At 40.1% G+C, this 24,030-nt stretch overlaps 1 protein-coding gene across 3 annotated transcripts in view; it reads right to left on the bottom strand.

The window, feature by feature from the left end:
• ncapg (non-SMC condensin I complex subunit G) overlaps positions 1-24,030 on the bottom strand; it is a 90,377-nt gene that overhangs the window by 43,972 nt on the left and 22,375 nt on the right. For all 3 annotated transcript variants that reach the window (XM_033026077.1, XM_033026070.1, XM_033026086.1), the window contains exons 4-10: positions 15,122-15,350; positions 14,542-14,687; positions 13,541-13,625; positions 7,299-7,491; positions 6,804-6,953; positions 4,163-4,303; positions 2,206-2,329 (exon numbers count right to left, since the gene is read on the bottom strand). In XM_033026077.1, the coding sequence (XP_032881968.1) occupies positions 2,206-2,329; positions 4,163-4,303; positions 6,804-6,953; positions 7,299-7,491; positions 13,541-13,625; positions 14,542-14,687; positions 15,122-15,350 (1,068 nt within the window). The remainder of the gene's footprint in view (positions 1-2,205; positions 2,330-4,162; positions 4,304-6,803; positions 6,954-7,298; positions 7,492-13,540; positions 13,626-14,541; positions 14,688-15,121; positions 15,351-24,030) is intronic.

Below are 24,030 nucleotides of genomic sequence, written 5' to 3'. Positions count from 1 at the left end.
ATATGGAATTTCACAATGTACCACATCTCTGAAGTTGATAGGAAAAAGGGCAAATGTAAGATCCATTTGGTATCCTGTAAACTGCATTGTTAACTCCAAACATAATCTTTCCATGTTTTCCTTGTTGGAACCACTTAAATCATGAACTCACTGTAGGCCAGCATAACACAACTGGAGAACTATTTTTTTTCCCTGAGAGGACTAGAACCTAAAAACTTTTCAAGATTCACTTATTTTACAATAACCTTTACCATTTTAGATCAAAGCTACAATCAAATTGACATTGAACTAAATTCAGCCATTTATGTTACTACCTTGATTTTCCAGTAATTAAACTGATATATTTGTAGGTTCATACAGGTACAATAACCCACCAACCTTTTCCATTTTACAGGTTCATACAGGTACAATAACCCACCAACCTTATCGAACCAATACAGGAATCAAAGACCCCTAATTATATTTTAAAAATGAGAAATTCCTACACTAGAGGATGGAATTCATTACCCATGATGGTCATGGAACTATAGACGTTAAGCATATCTATAATAGGTGCATTTTATGGATTCTGACAGAATCAAGGTAAATGGGGTTATTGCAGCAAAGTAATTATCTTATTGAATGTTAACCAGGCACAAGGGATCTTGATTTTATTTTGTTCTTGCATTTATATGTATGTAATGGAATTTAATGTGCTACACTGACAAAGTCAAACTAGCTTCAGTTGGACATTAATTATTAATAATATCTTGGATTCATTACCACGTCTGTGAAATCGTTGTAAAACTTATCAGAGAGTAAAGAAGGTCTTTAACCCCCGACATAGACACCACTACATATCATTGAGGCCGCATGACACTATCTCCATATAACTACAAGTCTTTGTCTTGTTTGTGCCCACGATGTGTCTCTGTGTTAATCTGGTTAAATCCGATCTAGGCTAGAGCCTTCCCATTTTCACACATCCTACACATTTTTTCCGTGGCGATAAACATCTTCCCATCGCATTTCTACCTGTATTTACAAAGTTAATAATCGTTGAAATTTTAAAAACAGCCCAATTTCTTCAAACACTCATTTCGGGAAAAAATATCTGAGTGGCATCACAATGCACTCACAAGGTAGGACGGGCCACTCTGGGAGGATGGGGCACACCAGCGCTTCAACCCCCTCCTCCCCCACCAGTGCACCAATTACAATGGGCTCTCAAGCTGCCGAGTGCCACACCCCCTGCCCCCTCCCCCCCGGCACCCCCTCCAGTAAATCAATCACAATGGGCTCTCAAGCTGCCGAGTGCCACACCCCCTGCGCCCCCGGATTATTCATGATTAAAGTTTGAAAAAAAGCCAAACGGGTTGCATTGTGGGAAACGGTGAGCGCTGCAAATAATGCATTGGGGGAGCTGACCCAACGGGTCTGCACTTGGTCTAGTTAAAGTCTAAAATCCAATGTACATACAACCCTACATTCTTACAAACAGCAGAAATGGTTTGCTCTCTTCCCTTACAGTAATATTTTTCCTTCTTCTCAGTCTTATGTGCTCTTGGTATCATTCAATACAATACATTGGAGGAATGGTTACAATATTAAATGATTTCTGTGTATTTTCCAATCTATGGACAGATCCAACTCATAGATGTCTGTAAAAATGAAAGCCATTTGTTCACCAGGAATAACTTGAAACCTGACCTGTATTTTTAGGCATGATGAATTCTAGAAGACAATTCCCGAACATGGTTAATTATTAAAAGTTAGATTTTACAGGGCACTGAGTTTTTAAGAAGTAGCATACCTGGGGAAAGAAATATCTACACCAAATGATGTGAACATTAATTAAAATTTACATTTAGTTTAATGATAACCACATCACATGGCAACTGGGAGAAGTACAGTTCACCCTTGCGACTGCACTTCTCTCAGCCTTATAAACCAAGTATAGCAATCCTCCAATAAATCACTGATACACCTGTAATACATAGCATTCTGAATTTCACTTCACAATAACATTACAGGTGCGAGAATCTTGTGGTTTGAAATTATGATGATTATGTTCACAAGATCAAAGCCAAAAGCAAGATCCATTGCTCAGGACCAAAACCTGCAGCAACTATTTTACCAATAGAATGCCCAAATTCTCAAATTAATAGTTAAATAAGGCATACATTTTAACACCATGAAATCTTCACAGCAGAACTGCAGTCTTACCAGCCGAATCCTTCTATCATTTTCTTTCTGGATGCTGAGCAATTGCTTCATCACTTTTGCTACAAGAGTACTTGGTGTATTAGGCAAGAGTAGAATTTCCTTCAACACTCCCAGCATACATTTCCTGGCAAAACAGACCACAAAATCTGAATCAAGCAGCATCCGGAGACTTCAACTACACCAAAAATTCAATCAAAATGAAAATTCACATTGTAACGTTATTTATACCGATTTCTTAAAATACCACTCAAACATTTATTAGAACAACTGAAGTCCATGGGATTAAAATCGGGTGCTTTTGATTGGTCAAATAACAGTAGATTGTTGATTTTCAGTGTTTTCAGACAACTAATCTCTCCTGTATGTTAAGTATACCAGACATCAATCTTAAAATTTGAAGAGGACACAAGACTCAAAAATAAAGTTAACAGAGAGGAGAATTTCGTTTAGTTTAGAGATACAGCGCGGAAACAGGCCCTTCGGCCGACCAGCGATCCCCGCACATCAACACCATCCTACACCCACTAGGGACAATTTTTACATTTATCAAGCCAATTAACCTACAAGCCTGTACGTCTTTGGAGTGTAGGAGGAAACCAAAGATATCGGAGAAAACCCACGCAGGTCACGGGGAGAACGTACAAACTCCGTACAGACAGCACGGGTCTCCGGCGCTGCATTCACTTTAAGGCAGCAACTCTACCGCTGCGCCACCGTGGCCGCCCTTAGGGTAATAGACATTAGGAGGATATAATAAGAACTGAAGAAATGGGCATACATCAAACAGAAACGCAACTCAAAAACATTAAATTATTCAAATTTGAAAAAAAAATGAAGAGTGGCACTAAAAACTAAATGCTACAATTTAAAAAAATAATGCAGGAACAGATGTAAACATATGAAAAACATTTGCAGGTATCAAGGTTTAGGTGGACTTCACAGGACATTTGGTTTTATAAATAAAAGAATAACATACGAAACCAAGGTAGCAATACCAAATCTTTATAAAATGCTGGTTATACCACTAGTTGAAATATTGTGATAATATATGAACAGATCTCTTTTGAAGGGATGTTGAGACAATGGAGAAGGCATGACGGAAATTTACTTGAACAGTACCAAATAAATTGAACTTTAGATACAGATAGAGAATGTAGTAATGTTCTTGTGGCAAAGAAACAAAGAGATTCAATAGAATAATTCGAATATCAGAAAGGAATTTATTTTGCCAGATTAAAAAAAAATATAGAAATCACAGATAATCAAATGAATCAAGTAACATAACATGATTTTTAAATAGAATTAGAACAAGTTATTATGATCTAGAATTCACAGCCTGAAAAGATTAAACACACTTTCTAAGGGGAATTTGCACTGATGTTTGAAGAGAAAAATAAATACTAAGGGACTCTTAAGGAGAATAGGAAAGAAAGTGTTTTTGAACAAGGTCAAAGTGTGCATGAATCGCAGAGCAATGAATGACCTATTCCTGTTCCTGCATCTTTGTCCAGCCTGAGGCAAGGCAATGGAGGCCAATTCTCTGGATGCTTTCAAGAGAGAGCTCTTAAAGATAGTGGAGAAGGCAGGAACGGGGTACTGATTGTGGATGATCAGCCATGATCACAATGAATGCCGGTGCTGGCTCGAATGGCCGCATGGCCTACTCCTACACCTATTGTCTAAAGTTGTACATTATTGATAAGGAGGAAAACTTGGTAGGGGGTGCAATGGATGGCTACTTTGGAGAAACATGTTTTACCACCATCTCTCAATAATACCAAAAACCTGAATGATATGACCACAATCATTTGATCTTTGATATAACATTATCCAATTCCAAAATTTAATCAAGCTGCGATTGAACATAAAAATAGTTCACTGGTTCATATCCGACATCAATTGATTGTTGGCTTCTTCAAACCATTTGAAAATACAGGATAAATTTAACAAAATATACCTGCCACCTTCTTCTGATGTATCCAGGCAACCAACAAGACTAAGCAACTCTTGACTTATGAATTCTTTTTTCATTACGTCTTCAACTTGGGTAAAGTCAGCTCTCAGCGATTCTTTCAGAACAGGAAGGTTTTTCAAGAAACTAATAACAGAAGAAATCAATAGTAATTTGTAAACTAAATATTTTAGCTGCATTTTCCAATCCCTACCAATAATTGGTTAAAAGGGTCATTTCATTCAGTTGGTATTTATCCAATAAGTAGAGATGAAGTCTATAAAAATACAAACTTGGGCAAATAAAATCCCCACAGGAGAAAAGCTCTGCAGTCTTTTGACACAAAGTCTCCACTTCCACACAGGATGCTACATCTAGCACACGGCACATGACAAATAACTCATTGGAATATTTTCCAAGAATAAATTTACCAACTTCTGAAGACACTCTAGTGGTGGCTTTCTACAACTATAACTCCCCCAGTTCAACAGATCCCCCATCTGTCAGAGGACGTGACAAATGGTAGAGTCAGAGCAAGTGCATTTGTGTGTGCTGGTGGAGTGAAACTGACAATCTTCACTCCAGCAGCCATCTAAATGTACGTTCCTTACACCTCTACGATAACCAAATTCCTGTTATGCTCACTATGTACAGGTTTGATGTCAAAAATCTAGCCATCTGAAAACCAAGTGCTCTGTGGTTAGGATAGCCAGTAGTTCTCCATTACCTTTACAATTGTGCACCTGTCCAGTTTATTTGTTCCAAGTGGACCTGACCTAACCAAAGGTGCAAGACCTTGGTAAAGAATTAACAATTGCACATCAGACCAATCTTCTCAATAAGAAGCAACAGAAGAATGACTCATCTGCAATTGGACTCTGGCGTCAAGAGATTGCAGATGTTGGAATTTTAAGCAAGGAACAAAATACTGGAGGAACTCAGGTTTGTTTTTGTTTTTTTGCTGCAGTTAGTGCGTTACATATAGGACGTCCAATTAATGAATTGTTTAGAGATTGACTGCTTAACATTCAAATACATTTTGAATTTTTCACAACTCAATCACGTCCCAGTTCTTGTGTCAAAGGCGGCAGCCATTCGATCTAGTCTATTCCAGCTCACAGAATTATCCCATTCCTCCATGAATTTTCCCTACTCCCACCAACTTCCCCCAGATTTTACCACCTACCTGCACGCTAGCAGCACGTTAGAGTGACCAACTAACCTTCCAATTTTGGAATGCACGTATATTTCAGAACACCCAGTGGAAACGTGGGATGATCACAGCGAGAAGATACATATTCCAGACTGTGCTTTGCTGGAGATCAAGATGGAAACCGGATTTCTGGCACGGCCAGGCAGTAGCTCGACTAGCCAAGTGACTACATCTCCCTTTGATACCCTTATTCTACTATTTTGACAAGCTGCAACAATTTCTCATGCCCTACATCAACACTTTTAATTATAAAATTAGCAATCTTTTTTTTCCTTTTGTAGTAATAACTGGTCCAATTTTTAAAAATATTCTGAAAATTCAATTCATAGTCAATAGTCATACGGCATGGAAACAGGCCCTTGGCCCAACTTGCCCATCTTGCCCCAGCTACACTAGTCCCACCTGCCTGCATTTAGCCCATATCCTTCTAAACCTATCCCATCCATGTACCTGTCCAAATGCTTTTTTAAATGATATGATAGTATGTGACTCAACTACTCCCTGACAGTAGAAGTAGTAGGCCCCTCTCAGTCATGACTGACCATGGGTGATGCATCCTGGTCGGATGCAAGCTCATATGGAGGACAGGCTGGTGCCCATGCAGCAAGTCCCCCCTCCCCACGTCGCTGATCGATCCAAAGGATCAGCTGGGCCGTTACAGTTTGGCACCAGCGCCATCGCAGAAGCTGCCAGAGCGAGGTTGTAGACAACGACGAACTGCCTTAGGGGCTCCGGATTTTCTTGAGGTTTACTCCTGGAGCCTTTTACATGACTGGATATGGCCACAAGGCAGTGGAGGTTTTAAATCAGAGTTTTCCCTCTCCTAGAAGGACTGCCTTCCCAGGCTGTCAGCCCCATCTGCCCGAGACTCGTGGGGGCAGGAGCGTCTACCTTCCCATGCAGGTCTATGGCACCTGCCCACTACCTTAAGCTTGTTCCATATACCCCCCATGCTTTGTATAAAAAAAGTTGCCCCTTCGGTTTCTATTAATTCCTCCATCCTCTCAATCATTCTAATTGCTCTCTTCTTGATTGTTCCATTAGCTACAATATTTTGTTTTGTTTTATACAATGACAACTAGAACTGTGCCATATATTAATTGTAATCTTATCGATATTCAAAGTGACAGTATTACATCTGAACAGTGATTAGCAACATATCACAATATCAAGCACAATATCTTGCTTCAATCTCTTTATAAGGACCTGGAAATTCATTTCCTTATTTGGTTACATTTTCTTTAGACAAAAACCCATTCTGATGATTTGAGCAAGCAATTTAACACACCAAAAATCTGCCATAAAAGAAAGACAGTCAAATCAGATATGGGAAAAGATCAATAACTGTACCAAGAAATACAATCTTTTCACAAACTTAATAATGTCTTATTATAGATGAACAGAACCAACATTTTAACGATTTAACGAGTATACCTCAAGAGATATGATGCATAAATAGCTGCTTCAGGCAAAAGTTTTTCTAAGGCTTCTTCCCCTTTATTTCCCATTGATTTCACATAGTTGCAGAGACATTTCCAATACAGAGCATTTTCACAAGTTAAATTTTCTGCTGGTATCACTTTCCTGAAAGGTAGAAAACATTTTGAAAATCAGATCAATATTTTGAAATTTAAAAAATGTCGCAACTCATTGTTTTGCTAAAAAAATAATTAAAAAATGTCAAAACTATTTTTTTTTTTTTACATATTCAGTGTGTTTATGCAATTCACCACCTTTTGGTTTGAGAGTAGGCACTATCATTTAGGTAAATTCAGTCCCATTTGATTTCTTGATGGGGAACCATGGTAGGACATCTATGACCTCATGTACATCCCCAGAACCTTTTGCTTTAGATTAAAATATTTGTAAATTAAGACATTTGTCATGTTAAACTATTTCAACAGTTAGAACAAATCATTTTTGTCGTACCCATTATTCAGCTTTTGACAATTATCAACCAATTCCTCCAGATGGCTTTGAGCAAACATAGCATTAAGTGCAGACTCAGCCTCATCAACACAATTTTCCACATCTAGACAATGGAGCAAGTCCAAAATATTGCCATCCAACATGCGAAGCCAAGCCTGCAACAGCTTTTTCCGTACCACTTCTTTTACAGCATCTACAAATAAAAAAAATATTATATTACCTGAAAATACAAAGCACATACTAAAAGGACCATACACATAATAGCTCCTATACATTGCCATAAATTAAATTTAGAGGAAGATAAGCAAAATATGGTTCATTCCAAAGGATCAAAATAACAAACTTCTTTTTTTTTTTTAAAGAAAGAGCATGATGCTTATACAGTGCCCTCCATAATGTTTAGGACAAAGACCCATCATTTAATTATTTGCCTCTGTATTCCACAATTTGAGATTTGTAATAGAAATGCGGTTAAAGTGCACATTGTCAAATTTTAATAAAGGCCATTTTTACATATTTTGGTTTCACCATGCAGAAATTACAGCAGTGTTTATATGTAGGCCCCCAATTTCAGGGCACCATAATGTTTGGGACACAACAATGTCATGTAAATGAAATTTGTCATGTTTAGTATTTTGTTGGGGGGAGGGACTCAAATTGGGAAAGCTAGCAGTCAGTGTGTGAGGCAGGAGGCAGAGAATGGTAGCACTCTGACCCAAAATGTAGGAGAGAGAGAAGAAAAAGACAATAAACAGAGAATAAGAGAGGGTGGGTTTCTTAAATGTGTATATATTTTAATGCTAGGAGCATTGTAAGAAAGGTGGATGAACTCAGAGCCTGGATTGACACCTGGAAGTATGATGTTGTGGCGATCAGTGAAACATGGTTGCAGGAGGGCTGTGATTGGAAACTAAATATTCCAGGATTTCGTTGCTTCAAGTGTGATAGAATTGGAGGGGCAAGAGGTGGAGGTGTTGCATTGCTTATCAGGGAAGATATTACAGCAGTGCTTTGGCAGGATAGATTAGAGGGCTCGTCTAGGGAGGCTATTTGGGTGGAACTGAGAAATGGGAAAGGGGTAGCAACACTTATAGGGGTGTATTATAGACCGCCAAATGGGGAGCGAGACTTGGAAGAGCAAATATGTAAGGAGATTGCAGATATTAGTAGTAAGCACAAGGTAGTGCTTCAATTTTCAATTTTCCACACATAGACTGGGAAACACATTCTGTAAATGGGCTGGATGGGTTGGAGTTTGTAAAATGTGTGCAGGATAGTTTTTTGCAGCAATACATAGAAGTACCTACTAGAGAAGGGGCGGTGCTGGACCTCCTGTTAGGAAATGAGACGGGTCAGGTGGCAGAGGTATGCGTTGGGGAACAGTTCGGGACCAGTGATCACAATACCATTAGTTTCAATATAATTATGGAGAGGGTCAGAACTGGACCTAGGGTTGAGATTTTTGATTGGAGAAAGGCTAACTTTGAGGAGATGCAAAAGGATTTAAAAGGAGTAAATTTGGACATTTTGTTTTATGGGAAAGATGTGGAAGAGAAATGGAGTACATTTAAAGGTGAAATTTTAAGAGTACAGAATCTTTATGTCCCTGTTCGGTTGAAAGGAAATAGTAAAAATCGGAAAGAGCCATGGTTTTCAAGGGAAATTGGACGGTTCGGAAAAAGAGGGAGATCTACAATAATTATAGGCAGCATGGAGTAAATGAGGGGCTTGAGGAGTATAAAGAATGTAAAAAAAATCTTAAGAAAGAAATTAGAAAAGCTAAAAGAAGATATGAGGTTGCTTTGGCAAGTAAGGTGAAAGTAAACCTAAAGGGTTTCTACAGCTATATTAATAGCAAAAGGACAACGAGGGATAAAATTGGTCCATTAGAGAGTCAGAGTGGACAGCTATCTGCAGAGCCAAAAGAGATGGGGGAGATATTGAACAATTTCTTTTCTTCGGTATTCACCAAGGAGAAGGATATTGAATTATGTGAGGTAAGGGAAACAAGTAGAGTAGCTATGGAAACTATGAGATTCAAAGAAGAGGAAGTACTGACACTTTTGAGAAATATAAAAGTGGATAAGTCTCCAGGTCCGGACAGGATATTCCCTAGGACATTGAGGGAAGTTAGTGTAGAAATAGCAGGGGCTATGACAGAAATATTTCAAATGTCATTAGAAACGGGAATAGTGCCGGAGGATTGGCGTACTGCGCATGTTGTTCCATTGTTTAAAAAGGGGTCTAAGAGTAAACCTAGCAATTATAGACCTGTTAGTTTGACGTCAGTGGTGGGCAAATTAATGGAAAGGATACTTAGAGATAATATATATAAGCATCTGGATAAACAGGGTCTGATTAGGAACAGTCAACATGGATTTGTGCCTGGAAGGTCATGTTTGACTAATCTTCTTGAATTTTCTGAAGAGGTTACTCGGGAAATTGATGAGGGTAAAGCAGTGGATGTTGTATATATGGACTTCAGTAAAGCCTTTGACAAGGTTCCTCATGGAAGGTTGGTTAAGAAGGTTCAATGGTTGGGTATTAATGGTGGAGTAGCAAGATGGATTCAACAGAGGCTGAATGGGAGACGCCAGAGAGTAATGGTGGATGGTTGTTTGTCAGGTTGGAGGCCAGTGACTAGTGGGGTGCCACAGGGATCTGTGTTGGGTCCACTGTTGTTTGTCATGTACATCAATGATCTGGATGATGGTGTGGTAAATTGGATTAGTAAGTATGCAGATGATACTAAGATAGGTGGGGTTGTGGATAATGAAGTAGATTTTCAAAGTCTACAGAGAGATTTATGCCAGTTGGAAGAGTGGACTGAAAGATGGCAGATGGAGTTTAATGCTGATAAGTGTGAGGTGCTACATCTTGGCAGGACAAATCAAAATAGGACGTACATGGTAAATGGTAGGGAATTGAAGAATGCAGGTGAACAGAGGGATCTGGGAATAACTGTGCACAGTTCCCTGAAAGTGGAATCTCATGTAGATAGGGTGGTAAAGAAAGCTTTTGGTGTGCTGGCCTTTATAAATCAGAGCATTGAGTATAGAAGTTGGGATGTAATGTTAAAATTGTACAAGGCATTGGTGAGGCCAATTCTGGAGTATGGGGTACAATTTTGGTCGCCTAATTATAGGAAGGATGTCAACAAACTAGAGAGAGTACAGAGGAGATTTACTAGAATGTTGCCTGGGTTTCAGCAACTAAGTTACAGAGAAAGGTTGAACAAGTTAGGGCTTTATTCTTTGGAGCGCAGAAGGTTAAGGGGGGATTTGATAGAGGTCTTTAAAATGATGAGAGGGTTAGACAGAGTTGACGTGGATAAGCTTTTCCCACTGAGAGTAGGGAAGATTCAAACAAGGGGACATGACTTGAGAATTGAGGGACAGAAGTTTAGGGGTAACATGAGGGGGAACTTCTTTACTCAGAGAGTGGTGGCTGTGTGGAATGAGCTTCCAGTGAAGATGGTGGAGGCAGGTTCGTTTTTATCATTTAAAAATAAATTGGATAGTTATATGGACGGGAAAGGAATGGAGGGTTATGGTCTGAGCGCAGGTATATGGGACTAGGGGAGAATACGTGTTCGGCACGGACTAGAAGGGTCGAGATGGCCTGTTTCAGTGCTGTAAATTGTTATATGGTTATATGGTTGCATATCCTTTGCATGCAATGACTCCTCGAAGTCTGCAATTCATGGACATCACCAGTTGCTGGGTGTCTCCTCTGCTGATGCTCTGCCAGGCCTGTATTGCAGCCATCTTTAGGTTATGCTTGTTTTGGGGCCTAGTCCCCTTCAATTTTCTCTTCAACATATAAAAGGCATGTGCAATTGGGTTCAGATCGGGTGATTGACTTGGCCACTCAAGAATTTACCATTTTTTAGCTTTGAAAAACCCCTGTTCCTTTAGCAGTATATTTGGGATCATTGTTTTGCTGTAGAATGAACTGCCGGCCAATGAGTTTTGAGGCATTGGTTTGAACTTGAGCAGATAGGATGTGTCTATACACTTCTGAATTCATTATGCTACTACCATCAGCAGTTGTATCATCAATGAAGATAAGTGAGGCAGTACCTTCAGCAGCCATACATGCCCAGGCCTTAACACTCCCACCACTGTGTTTCAGAGATGAGGTGGTATGCTATGGATCTTGGGCAGTTCCTTCTCTCCTCCATACTTTGCTCTTGCCATCACTCCGGTATAAGTTAAAGCCCTGTCCCACGGTACTAGTTCATTCCAAGAGCTCTCCCGAGTTTGCCCTGATTCGAACTCGGAGATTTACGGTAATGGCTACTCGGGGGTCTCATGGACATTTTTCAACGTTGAAAAATCTTCACGAGTCTTCCCGTGCTTACCTGTCGTTAGCGAGACTTCCCGAGTACCTGCCGTTAGCGTTAGGAGCCACTAAGGGACGTCCCCGAGCTCTGACGTACCCGCTACGTTCATTCCCTGTGCTTACGAGTATGATTTTTCGTTAAACTCGGGAGAGCTCTTGCAATGAACTCGTACTGTGGGATAAGGCTTTTAATCTTTGTCTCATCTGTCCACAAGACCTTTTCCCAGAACTGTGGTTGCTCTTTTAAGTATCTCTTGGCAAACTGTAAACTGGCCATCTTATTTTTGCGGCTAATCAGCGTGTTTGCATCTTGCAGAGTAGCCTCTGTATTTCTGTTCATGAAGTCTTCTGCGGACAGTGGTCATTGACAAATCCACACCTGACTCCTGAAGAAGTTTTCTGATCTGTCGGACAGGTGTTTGGGGATTATAGAAACATTTCTTCTGTCAACAGCTGTGGAGGTCTTCCTTGGCCTGCCAGTCCCTTTGCAATTAGTAAGCTCACCAGTGCTCTCTTTCTTCTTAATGATGTTCCAAACAGCTGATTTTAGTAAGCCTGAGATTTGGCTGATATATCTAACAGTTTCTCAGTCTCATAATAGCTTCTTTGACTTTCGCTGGCACAACTTTGGTCCTCATGTTGATAAACAGCAATAAAAGTTTCCAAAGGTGATGGAAAGACTGGAGGACAGACTAGGTGCTGAGAGCTCTCTTATACCTGCATTAAGGAGGCACATACCTGAACAATTACAAACACCTGTGAAGCCATGTGTCCCAAACGTTATGGTCCCCTGAAATGGGAGGACTGTGTACAAACACAGCTGTAATTTCTACATGGTGAAACTAAAATGTATAAAAATAGCATTCATAAAAATCTGACAATGTGCACTTTAACCACATGTGATTTTTTTTTCTATTACAAATCTCAAATTGTGGTGTAGAGGCAAATAAATAAATGATGAGTCTTTGTCCCAAACATTATGGAGGGCACTGTAGATAGTTCAATGTTAACAACTAAGCCACTTTATAACACAAAGAGACGGGTTAGAAGGATCTTAAAGGCAAATGGTAGGGAAGCCTAGTTTACTGTGTGCTTAGCTAAGGGGTCAGCAGATACTAAAATTGGGACTGAGTAAGCAATCAGAATTGGAAAAGTAAAGCGGTAGAGGTAGGTTTTGGACAATTAGAAGGGCAATCATCTGAAGAATTTATACACCAGACTCAAAATGTTTAAATGCTACCTTGAGCCAACCTAGCCCAAGCTGAACGCTGAACAGCAAAAAAGACATGATGGATTGAGGCAAAGTTAAGATCAAGTTAATCAAATGTGGCAAATTAAAAACCATGAGAGCACTCAATTATTATTCATGGGGAATAAGATACTTTGCAGACTTCTTTGGACATTGGATGACAAGTTTCTTTCAGTACATCAGAAAAAGTCAATTGTCCAAATTTCAGATACATACTACAATATACACAGTGGCACAGTAGTAGAGTTGCTGCCTCACAGTGCCAGAAACCCAGGTTGGATCCTGACTATGGGTGTTGTCTGCATGGAGTTTGTGCGTTCTCCCTGTGACCATGTCGTTTTTTTCCAGGTGATCTTCCCACACTCCAAAGATGTACAGGTTTATTTATTGGCTTTGGTAATAAATTGTAAATTTTCCCTAGTGTGTAGGATTGTGCTAGTGCACGGGGTGACAGTTGGTCGGCGCAGACGCAATGGGCCAAAGGGCTTGGTTCAGTGCTGTATCTCTGAAGTTCAGCTGTTATTATGTGCTATTGACCAACAATGAATTTCAAGGCACAAATGCATTTGGCAAGGACTATATTGCTTAATCTTTAAAATTTCATAGATTTTATAATAGTTATTAGCGATATTATATGTGGATAACTTACCTGAACGGTCAGCCATGCCTTGCTTCAGAAGTTTTACTCTTTGGGCAATGGAAAAAGCTTTTATATGTATTTTCTCTGCTAATACCTAAAATACACATAATTGACGATGTAGCAGAATCTGTTCAGTGCTTATGTTAAACATTGAAAAGTGAATAGTATCACATGATCATTGTCAAAATACACAAAAATGTGTTTAGCTGCTGATAGTAATTTATATTAACAAAAATTGCATCATTGACTCGACAACTATCCCGAAATGTTTGAGGATATAAAAGGACTAATGGATGATCAAATGTTCGTGAAATAAATCAGTTTCAAGGAGGATCTTAGGAATAGAATTGTAGAACTTGGGGTCAATGTACCTGCTAAAAAAGAGGGAATGGTGTATTATTTAATGCTCCAGGAGAATTTTTTAGCATCTTACACGAAGGTTCTCCATATCAAGAACATAGGTTTAAGCTGAGAAGGGAACGATTAAATAGGAACCTGAAGGGGAACTTTTTCACTCAGGTGGTGGTGCTTATATGGAATGAATTGCCAGAGGGGGTAGTTGACACCAGTACTATAACAACATTTAAACAGGTACATGAATAGGAAAGGTTCAGGGAAATGGGCCCAGCACGGGCAGGTGGGATCTTGGTCAGCATGGTCTAGTTGGGTTGAAGGGCCCGTTTCCATGCTGAATTGCTCTATCCACGTTCTTCACGACAGATGCCCTCAGTCTCCCAATTCTTTCCATCGCAGATCAAATCTCTAGCTTTCACCTGCACAATCAACCCAAGATCACCCTCAAGCCACCACCTACCTAATGAAACCCCAAATCAATAATCCCCAATTATTTTTCCGCACTCCCACAATTTTCTGGAATTCTCCCCCACTTCATGACCTGCCGCCCAATATATATTCACTTTAAATATTGAATTTCATAGACCAAAGTGAAGGAACAAGACACAGGGAGCAACATGCATCAATATTCATGTACACTCTTTAAAATAACGCACCTCGTAGGCTAATTTTCTGACATTATCTTTAACATCCATTGTACGGCCAATGATTTTAGCAAGAGTTCTCACTGATGGTGCTATGCAGGACAATACTGCTCGTCTCACCTCTGGATTGACGTCACATTCAATCAAATACAAATATGCTAAAATAAATTACACGTGATTAGTACATTATAAGTAAAAGAGAAATTTCAATAGTTATATTTTAACTACATTACATAGAAACAAGACTAAAGACGTTCAATGAGTTTATCAGCTTCAAGAACAAGCAGCTCCTGTACAAAGCACCAATTTATGTGTAAGAAATATGTTTAGAAATTGTTAAGACTGAAAAACGGTAGTGAAGCAGGACTGGACAGGGCACCCAAAACTGGTTTGTTTCAATCATCACTGCTGGAAATCTTAAGCAAGGTTTCTAACCATTATCTAAACTACTGAAGAATATTCTTCCTTAAGGTGTTGGGATGTACATGAACATCAGTCATTTGAAGGCAATTCTAATGGCATACAGTTTAATGAGTTAAAAAATAGTTTACACAAGCAAACATGCATGTAGATTAGATAGTTGAATTCTTACCATTGATTACTGGACAGTTTTCATCAATGGGATCCTGAAGTCTGCCCAAGGCAAGCACAGCCTGTATTCGCACATTTGGAAACTTATCTTTTAACCTCACCAGCATGGCATCATATATACGATCATACAGTTCATCATCAATCTGTGCATTTTCTGACATGCTACCAAGAAGCCTATTGATAAGCTGACAGGCACGGAATCGAACAGAGTGGCTGCATGCACTGTGAGACTGTTGGGATAAAGTTTACTAACATGAACTCCAGTCAAACATTAGTAAAATTTAAAACAAAATTACAAAATGATGGAATCATTAACAGGTCATGCAGCAACAGAGAGGAGAGAAACGGTGAACATCATAGGTCAAGGATCCTTCATCAGAACTAGAAGTGTGACAAATTAGCAAGTTTCAAAGAGGAGAAATGAAAGGAGGTCAAAGACAGAAAAATCAGATGGGAGCGGACAATTAAAGTAACGGGCAAATGGAAGCTCGGGGACACCTTTGCGGGTTGCACAATGTTCTGCCAATCGCATAATTTGCATTTGGTTCCTGCAGTATAGAGAAGACCACAATGTAAACACTGAATACAACAACTTGGAAGAAGTGAATTATCGATTCAACTGATTGTGTCCTCGAATAGTGGTAAGATAAGACAGGGCTCAAAATTAACGGCTGCCCGGGTGCCAATGGCCACCTAACGTCCCACCGGGCAACCTAAAAGTCGTGTCAATTCGCCCGACTTGGCAAGCACCTAGTACACCCGCCTCTCTCTCTCTCTCTGTCACTCTCCGTTTCCGCCCCCCATGCGTCCGGGCTGCTGGTTCTCTGCTCTCCGCTGTTCCTTATCTGCCGGAACAGCCGGCTGCCTTGCACATGCGCACTGTCACAGCCTGCACATCCTCCCCCTGCACATGCACACAACTACAGCCATCACATCATCGGCCGCCCTGCACATGCTCACTGCCACGGGAACTGGCCGGCTTCGGGCACTTTCTCCCTCCCTTTGCATTGTGGGAGATCTGGCCGACATTGCTGTCCGGTCGCCGTCTCGCCTCGACCGCTGAAAACCAACGCAGTATCACTCCCTGGAGTTGAAGTAACTCCTTGGAGTAACTCTTGCTTCTTGGTTTCCTGGTCCTCCAAAAATATTCTAAATTAAATTTAAACTGGAGGTGGTGGGGGGTCCATCACCAAACTCCAAACTCTGAACAATAACAGCCTATTGCACTTTATCTGTTTATGTATTGTATATATATATGGTCTATGGTATATTAACACACTGAACTTTTATCTCCTGTTCTGTATTATGTTTACATATTCTGTTGTGCTGCAGCAAGCAAGAATTTCATTGTCTTATCTGGGACACATGACAATAAAACTCTCTTGACTCTTGGCTTGGACTTAAGCCAAAAAAGGGTTCTTGGGGAAAAAAGAGCTACCTTAAATTTAGTTGTGTCTGTTGGGTAACTATGGTAGGGTGAAGACTATTCCATGCTTTAATTGTGTGGGGGAACTCCATGGAGCAGCCAGCATCTCTGGATAGAAGAAATTGGGTGATGTTTTGTGTAGAGACCCTTTAGACTCCCTCTGGTTTTAGTGTTTTTAGTTTAATTTATAGATACAGCGTGGAAACAGGCCCTTCTGCCCACCGAGTCCACGCCGACCACCGATCACTCGTACACTAGTTCTATACCACATATTCGCGACGCAAGTCAAGAGTCAAGAGTGTTTTATTCTATCACGTCCCTGTTAGAACAATGAAATCCTTACTTGCAGCAGCTCAACAGAATATGTAAACATAATACTCTGTAAACAATATTATAAACGAGAAAACAAAAGTGTATACTGTGTTTTGGGTTGGGTCTGAAAAAGGTTCTTGCACACCTTTGCAATGTGGAAGGAAACAAGAGCACCCGGAGAACAAAGCACCTCCAAGGAATAATTTGTAGAAGCCAAGAAGCAAAGGCTGAAATGTTGGAAATAGAGGAAATGAGGTTGAGAACCCTATCAACAGTGGTAGAGGGAAATTCACAAATAAAAAACATCTTAAAGACTCATCTGTGCAATGGCTTATCATTAATGCAGATAACAGTTTGAGAAACTAGGAGAATGAATTGGAGCTCTTACAAGAAGCAGTAAGGGAGGAGATGTCGTCAAGATATCTGTGGGAGTAGCGGCCTTATAATGGATATTGGTAGGTAACCTACCTCCCTGAGATGTTCAGAGATACATCATTGAAACAGGCCCTTTGGCCCACAATCCATGCTGACCATTGATCACCATTTGCACTAATTCTCATGTTATCCCAGCTTCTTAACTACTCCTACAAACAAGGGACAATTTAGAGGCCACTTAATCTGCAGGCTCGCATGTCTTTGGGATGTGTAAAGAAACCGGGGCGCCCAGAGGAAACCCACACAATCACAAGAAGAATGGGCAAACTCCACATGGACAGTATCCAAAGTTAGGTTCGAACCTGGGTCTCTGGCACTTTGAGGTTGCAGCTCTAGCAGCTGCACCACTTTTCCACCTTGATAGACGATGATATAGAGAAAGGGAAGAATTAGAAATGGACCATATGAAAGTTAGTAATTAGCAACAAAAGAAATAGTTCAAGAATCTCAGCTACAGCCCTTCCCCACCAAGTTTGCTTTTCTATCTCCATCATTCCTACATAACCACAGGGAATACATTTGACTTTTTCGCTTTCCACCATCCAAGGACACAAAGAGAAACTCCCCCATGTAAACCAGTATTTGACGCGCTTGTTTCATCTCAGCATGATGCATTCAATGCTCACGTGATCTCCTTTACATTGGAGAAACCTAACACAGATTGCAGAACATGTTTGTATAGCCTACAAGGTGACCACAAGCCAGTCTAATTCTCTATCCCTGTCCCACCAAACAGGACCTCGGTCTACTGCCTCCTACACTATTCAAAGAACAGCATCACATCTTCATTCCATGTGTGTGGAAAAGTTGTAACTTCATACTGAATTTGACTATTTAAAACCACTTATTTACTCCCTACTGACTTGCTTACTTAGACACGGAAGGCCACTTGGCCGATTTCATTTATTCTGCTGCCGCATAGTTCTCTGTAGCCCTGCAATACATTTCCCTTGTGTGCCCACCAACTCACATTTCAGCTCCAGCAACAGAAAATTATAATCCACTAGACTAAGTGGGACCCAGCATCACACGGGAGGGCTGGTCCCCCAACGCAATATTCCAACTGTCCACCAATTCCAATATTGGTGGCCAGTGGGGGGGCGGGGGGGCTTTCTGGAGCGCTAGTATGGGTGTTGTGCACACTGAAGTGTGGCCTTCAGGAGAGAGAATCTCAACATTTTTTAAACACTAATAACTCTTTTATTTTTCATCAGTGGGAAAAATCCTCGTGTCCTGCGCAGCTGATTTTGTCGATCAGTAAGATGGTCAAAAATCACAGCCATAAGTAGCAGCGTTTTTTCTTTTTTTGTTTATTTTATTAGAAGTTAATACAGTACAAAGCAATACAGTGGTACCTAATTTTAGGTGCCAACTATGCCTTCTAGTTTTATGTTTTTGAAAAGGAAGTAACATTTTTTTTTAAATAGAGAGAAGAAAAAGAGGAAAAATAGATAGTAGAAAATAGAAAAACGTGAAGTGTGTATATAAGAAAAGAAAAATAGAAAGTAGAAATAGGAGAAAAGGACCCTTAAAAAAGAAATTTTCAAATCTTTGTTCGGAGATGTAAATCTATCCACGACCTGACCTGAAATCAGTAATCTTTACGGTACTGCTGCATCACATGATTCCAAAAGGTCGATGAAAGGGGACCAACTCCTTAAGAATTGGTCATTTTTATCTATTAGGCGGAGTCCCATTTCTTCAAGGTGTGCTATGTCCATCATATTCCTAATCCACATTTTAATAGTTGGTATAGCTGTATTTTTCCAAAATTTAAGTATCAATTTCTTTCCAATTATTAACCCATAATTAAAAAATACTTTTTGGTCTTTATTTAAATTGATATCTTCTACTATTATTCCATATATAATACATTCCGTATTAGGTTCTATTCTTGACTTGAAGAGCTTTGTAAATATATCAAATAGAAACATAGAAACATAGAAATTAGGTGCAGGAGTAGGCCATTCGGCCCTTCGAGCCTGCACCGTCATTCAATATGATCATGGCTGATCATCCAACTCAGTATCCCTGTACCTGCCTTCTCTCCATACCCTCTGATCCCCTTAGCCACAAGGGCCACATCTAACTCCCTCTTAAATATAGCCAATGAACTGGCCTCGACTACCCTCTGTGGCAGAGAGTTCCAGAGATTCACCACTCTCTGTGTGAAAAAAGTTCTTCTCATCTCGGTTTTAAAGGATTTCCCCCTTATCCTTAAGCTGTGACCCCTTGTCCTGGACTTCCCCAACATCGGGAGCAATCTTCCTGCATCTAGCCTGTCCAACCCCTTAAGAATTTTGTAAGTTTCTATAAGATCCCCTCTCAATCTCCTAAATTCTAGAGAGTATAAACCAGGTCTATCCAGTCTTTCTTCATAAGACAGTCCTGACATCCCAGGAATCAATCTGGTGAACCTTCTCTGCACTCCCTCTATGGCAATAATGTCCTTCCTCAGATTTGGAGACCAAAACTGTACGCAATACTCCAGGTGTGGTCTCACCAAGACCCTGTACAACTGCAGTAGAACCTCCCTGCTCCTATACTCAAATCCTTTTGCTATGAAAGCTAACATACCATTCGCTTTCTTCACTGCCTGCTGCACCTGCATGCCTACTTTCAATGACTGGTGTACCATGACACCCAGGTCTCGCTGCATCTCCCCTTTTCCTAGTCGGCCACCATTTAAATAATAGTCTGCTTTCCTGTTTTTGCCACAAAAATGGATAACCTCACATTTATCCACATTATACTGCATCTGCCAAACATTTGCCCACTCACCCAGCCTATCCAAGTCACCTTGCAGTCTCTTAGCATCCTCCTCACAGCTAAGACTGCCCCCCAGCTTAGTGTCATCCGCAAACTTGGAGATATTTCCTTCAATTCCCTCATCCAGATCATTAATATATATTGTAAATAGCTGGGGTCCCAGCACTGAGCCTTGCGGTACCCCACTAGTCACTGCCTGCCATTGTGAAAAGGACCCGTTTACTCCTACTCTTTGCTTCCTGTTTGCCAGCCAGTTCTCTATCCACATCAATACTGAACCCCCAATGCCGTGTGCTTTAAGTTTGTATACTAATCTCTTATGTGGGACCTTGTCGAAAGCCTTCTGGAAGTCCAGATACACCACATCACTGGCTCTCCCCTATCCACGCTACTAGTTACATCCTCGAAAAATTCTATAAGATTCGTCAGACATGATTTACCTTTCGTAAATCCATGCTGACTTTGTCCAATGATTTCACCACTTTCCAAATGTGCTGCTATCCCATCTTTAATAACTGACTCTAGCAGTTTCCCCACTACCGAGGTTAGACTAAGTGGTCTGTAATTCCCCGTTTTCTCTCTCCCTCCCTTCTTAAAAAGTGGGGTTACGTTTGCTACCCGCCAATCCTCAGGAACTACTCCAGAATCTAAAGAGTTTTGAAAGATTATTACTAATGCATCCACTATTTCTGGAGCTACTTCCTTAAGTACTCTGGGATGCAGCCTATCTGGCCCTGGGGATTTATCGGCCTTTAATCCATTCAATTTACCCAACACCACTTCCCGGCTAACCTGGATTTCACTCAATTCCTCCAACTCCTTTGACCCGCGGTCCCCTGCTATTTCCGGCAGATTATTTATGTCTTCCTTAGTGAAGACAGAACCAAAGTAGTTATTCAATTGGTCCGCCATATCCTTGTTCCCCATGATCAACTCACCTGTTTCTGACTGCAAGGGACCTACAGTTGTTTTAACTAATCTCTTTCTTTTCACATATCTATAAAAACTTTTGCAGTCAGTTTTTATGTTCCCTGCCAGTTTTCTTTCATAATCTATTTTTCCTTTCCTAATTAAGCCCTTTGTCCTCCTCTGCTGGTCTCTGAATTTCTCCCAGTCCTCCGGTATGCTGCTTTTTCTGGCTAATATGTACGCATCATCCTTCGCTTTGATACTATCCCTGATTTCCCTTGTCATCCACGGATGCACTACCTTCCCTGATTTATTCTTTTGCCAAACTGGGATGAACAATTTTTGTAGTTCATCCATGCAGTCTTTAAATGTCTTCCATTGCATATCCACCGTCAACCCTTTTAGAATTAATTGCCAGTCAATCTTGGCCAATTCACGTCTCATACCCTCAAAGTTACCTTTCTTTAAGTTCAGAACCATTGTTTTGGAATTAACAATGTCACTCTCCATCCTAATGAAGAACTCAACCATATTATGGTCACTCTTGCCCAAGAGGGCACGTACAACAAGACTGCTAACTAACCCTTCCTCATTACTCAATACCCAGTCTAAAATAGCCTGCTCTCTCGTTGGTTCCTCTACATGTTGATTTAGATAACTATCCCGCATACATTCCAAGAAATCCTCTTCCTCAGCACCCCAGCCAATTTGATTCACCCAATCTATATGTAGATTGAAGTCACCCATTATAACGGTTTCGCCTTTGTCGCACGCATTTCTAATTTCCTGTTTGATACCATCTCCAACTTCACTACTAGTTAGGTGGCCTGTACACAACACCCACCAGCGTTTTCTGCCCCTTAGTGTTTCGCAGCTCTACCCATACCGATTCCACATCCTCCAAACTAATGTCCTTCCTTTCCATTGCGTTAATCTCCTCTCTAATCAGCAACGCTACCCCATCTCCTTTTCCTTTCTCTCTATCCCTCCTGAATATTGAATATCCCTGGATGTTCAGCTCCCAGCCTTGGTCACCCTGGAGCCATGTCTCCGTGATTCCAACTATATCATAGTCATTAATAGCTATCTGCACATTCAACTCATCCACCTTATTACGAATGCTCCTTGCATTGAGACACAAAGCCTTCAGGCTTGTTTTTACAACACTCTTACCCCTTATACAATTATGTTGAAAAGTGGCCTTTTGATTTTTGCCCTGGTTTTGTCTGCCTGCAACTTTTACTTTTCACCTTGCTACCTATTGCTTCTACCCTCATTTTACACCCCTCTGTCTCTACGCTCACACATTTAAGAAACCCTTTCCCTTTAACTCCATCCTCCATTATCCCATTCGACACCCCACCCCCCTTATTCAGTTTAAAACCACCCGTGTAGCAGTGGCAAACCTGCCTGCCAGAATGCTGGTCCCACACCTGTTAAGATGCAATCCGTCCCTTTTGTACAGTTCTCCCTTACCCCAAAACAGATCCCAGTGATCTAAGAATCTAAATCCCTGCCCCGCGCACCAGTTCCTCAGCCACACGTTCAGGTCCCGTATCTCCCTGTTCCTGCTCTCGCCAGCACGAGGAACTGGAAGCAAACCGGAGATAACAACCCTGGAGGTCCTGCTTTTATCGCTCCAAAATTTATTCAACTTTGTACATCCTACAAATGAATGTGTTATATTGGCGTTTTGAAACAAACATTTATCGCATCTGGGAGAGACATTTGGGTAGAATTTATTCAACCTCGTTTTTGAATAATATAGTCTATGTAATAATTTAAATTGAATTAAATTATGTCTTGCATTAATGGAGCAATTATGTGTGTTCATCAGATACTTTTCCCATCTATCTTTCGGGATCTTTATCATTAGTTCATGTTCCCAATCTTCTCTTAGTGCCTCTGTTGAGGGTAATTCTCTATTTAATATACTATTATAAAAATATGATATTAGTTTTTGTGAATCAGCCTGCTTCTTCTAAAGGGTCTAAAAATAGTTTGAAATCTATGTATATATTTCTTCATAGTCACATAACTGTATATATTTAAAATATTGATTATCATTCAGTTTAAATTTTGATTTTAATTGTTGAAATGATAACAATTTGCCCAATTCATACATATCTCCTACTTTCCTAATCCCCAGTCTATCCCATTGTTTGTATGTTTTGTCGATAAGAGATGGTTTGAATGCAGGATTGTTCAATATTGGGGTTAGTACTGATAAAAATTATCCTTGAAATTAAATAATCTATTTGTTTCCAAATTCTTATTGTATTGTGAATAATTGGGTTCTTCTTATATATTATACTATTCAATTTTATCGGTGAGAACAAGATCGTTCCTATATTGTACGGGAAACACTCCTCTTTCTCCATTTTTATCCACTCCGACTGGTGAGTGGAACTATCCAACCAGTACAATATGTTCTTAATATGCACTGCCCAGTAGTAATACATAAAGTTAGGTAATGATAAACCCCCAACTTCTTTAGGTTTACACAAATGCTTTCGTTGAATTCTGTGTGCTCTATAATCCCATATAAAATTAGTGATATTATAATCTAGTTTTTTGAAAAAATATTTTGGAATATATATTGAGATCGCTTGAAACAAATATATTAATTGTGGTAAGAAAGTCATTTTTATAGCGTTAATTCTACCTATCAATGAGAGCGGGAGCGTTTTCCAAAATGTAATCATAACATTCAGCGTTTTTTCTAAAATCAATATACAGTGCAACAGGAAGTGGTCAAGTTGAGACTTTTAGTAATATAGTCAATAATTAACAATCTTTGAGTTGTGAATGGGGAGAACATAAAAACTCTACACAGAATCTAGAGGTGCTTTCTCAGGTTGGGTGTCTGAGATCATCCAAGAGCAGGAGGAAACCTGGATCCTTGGAGCTGTGACATATCTTTCTGTTTTGTTTTATTTCCTCTGTACTGTTTTTTTTTAAATTCTACCTTAACCACTTGGTCTGCATACCATTGGATATTCCCAATTTCCTCCACCTTTCAACCTGCTTAATTTATCACTTCTCATGCCCCCTGACCA

The sequence above is a fragment of the Amblyraja radiata genome, chromosome 1, assembly GCF_010909765.2.
Source record: "Amblyraja radiata isolate CabotCenter1 chromosome 1, sAmbRad1.1.pri, whole genome shotgun sequence".
Lineage (NCBI taxonomy): Eukaryota > Metazoa > Chordata > Chondrichthyes > Rajiformes > Rajidae > Amblyraja > Amblyraja radiata.
This window is presented reverse-complemented; position numbering and strand designations above follow the sequence as displayed.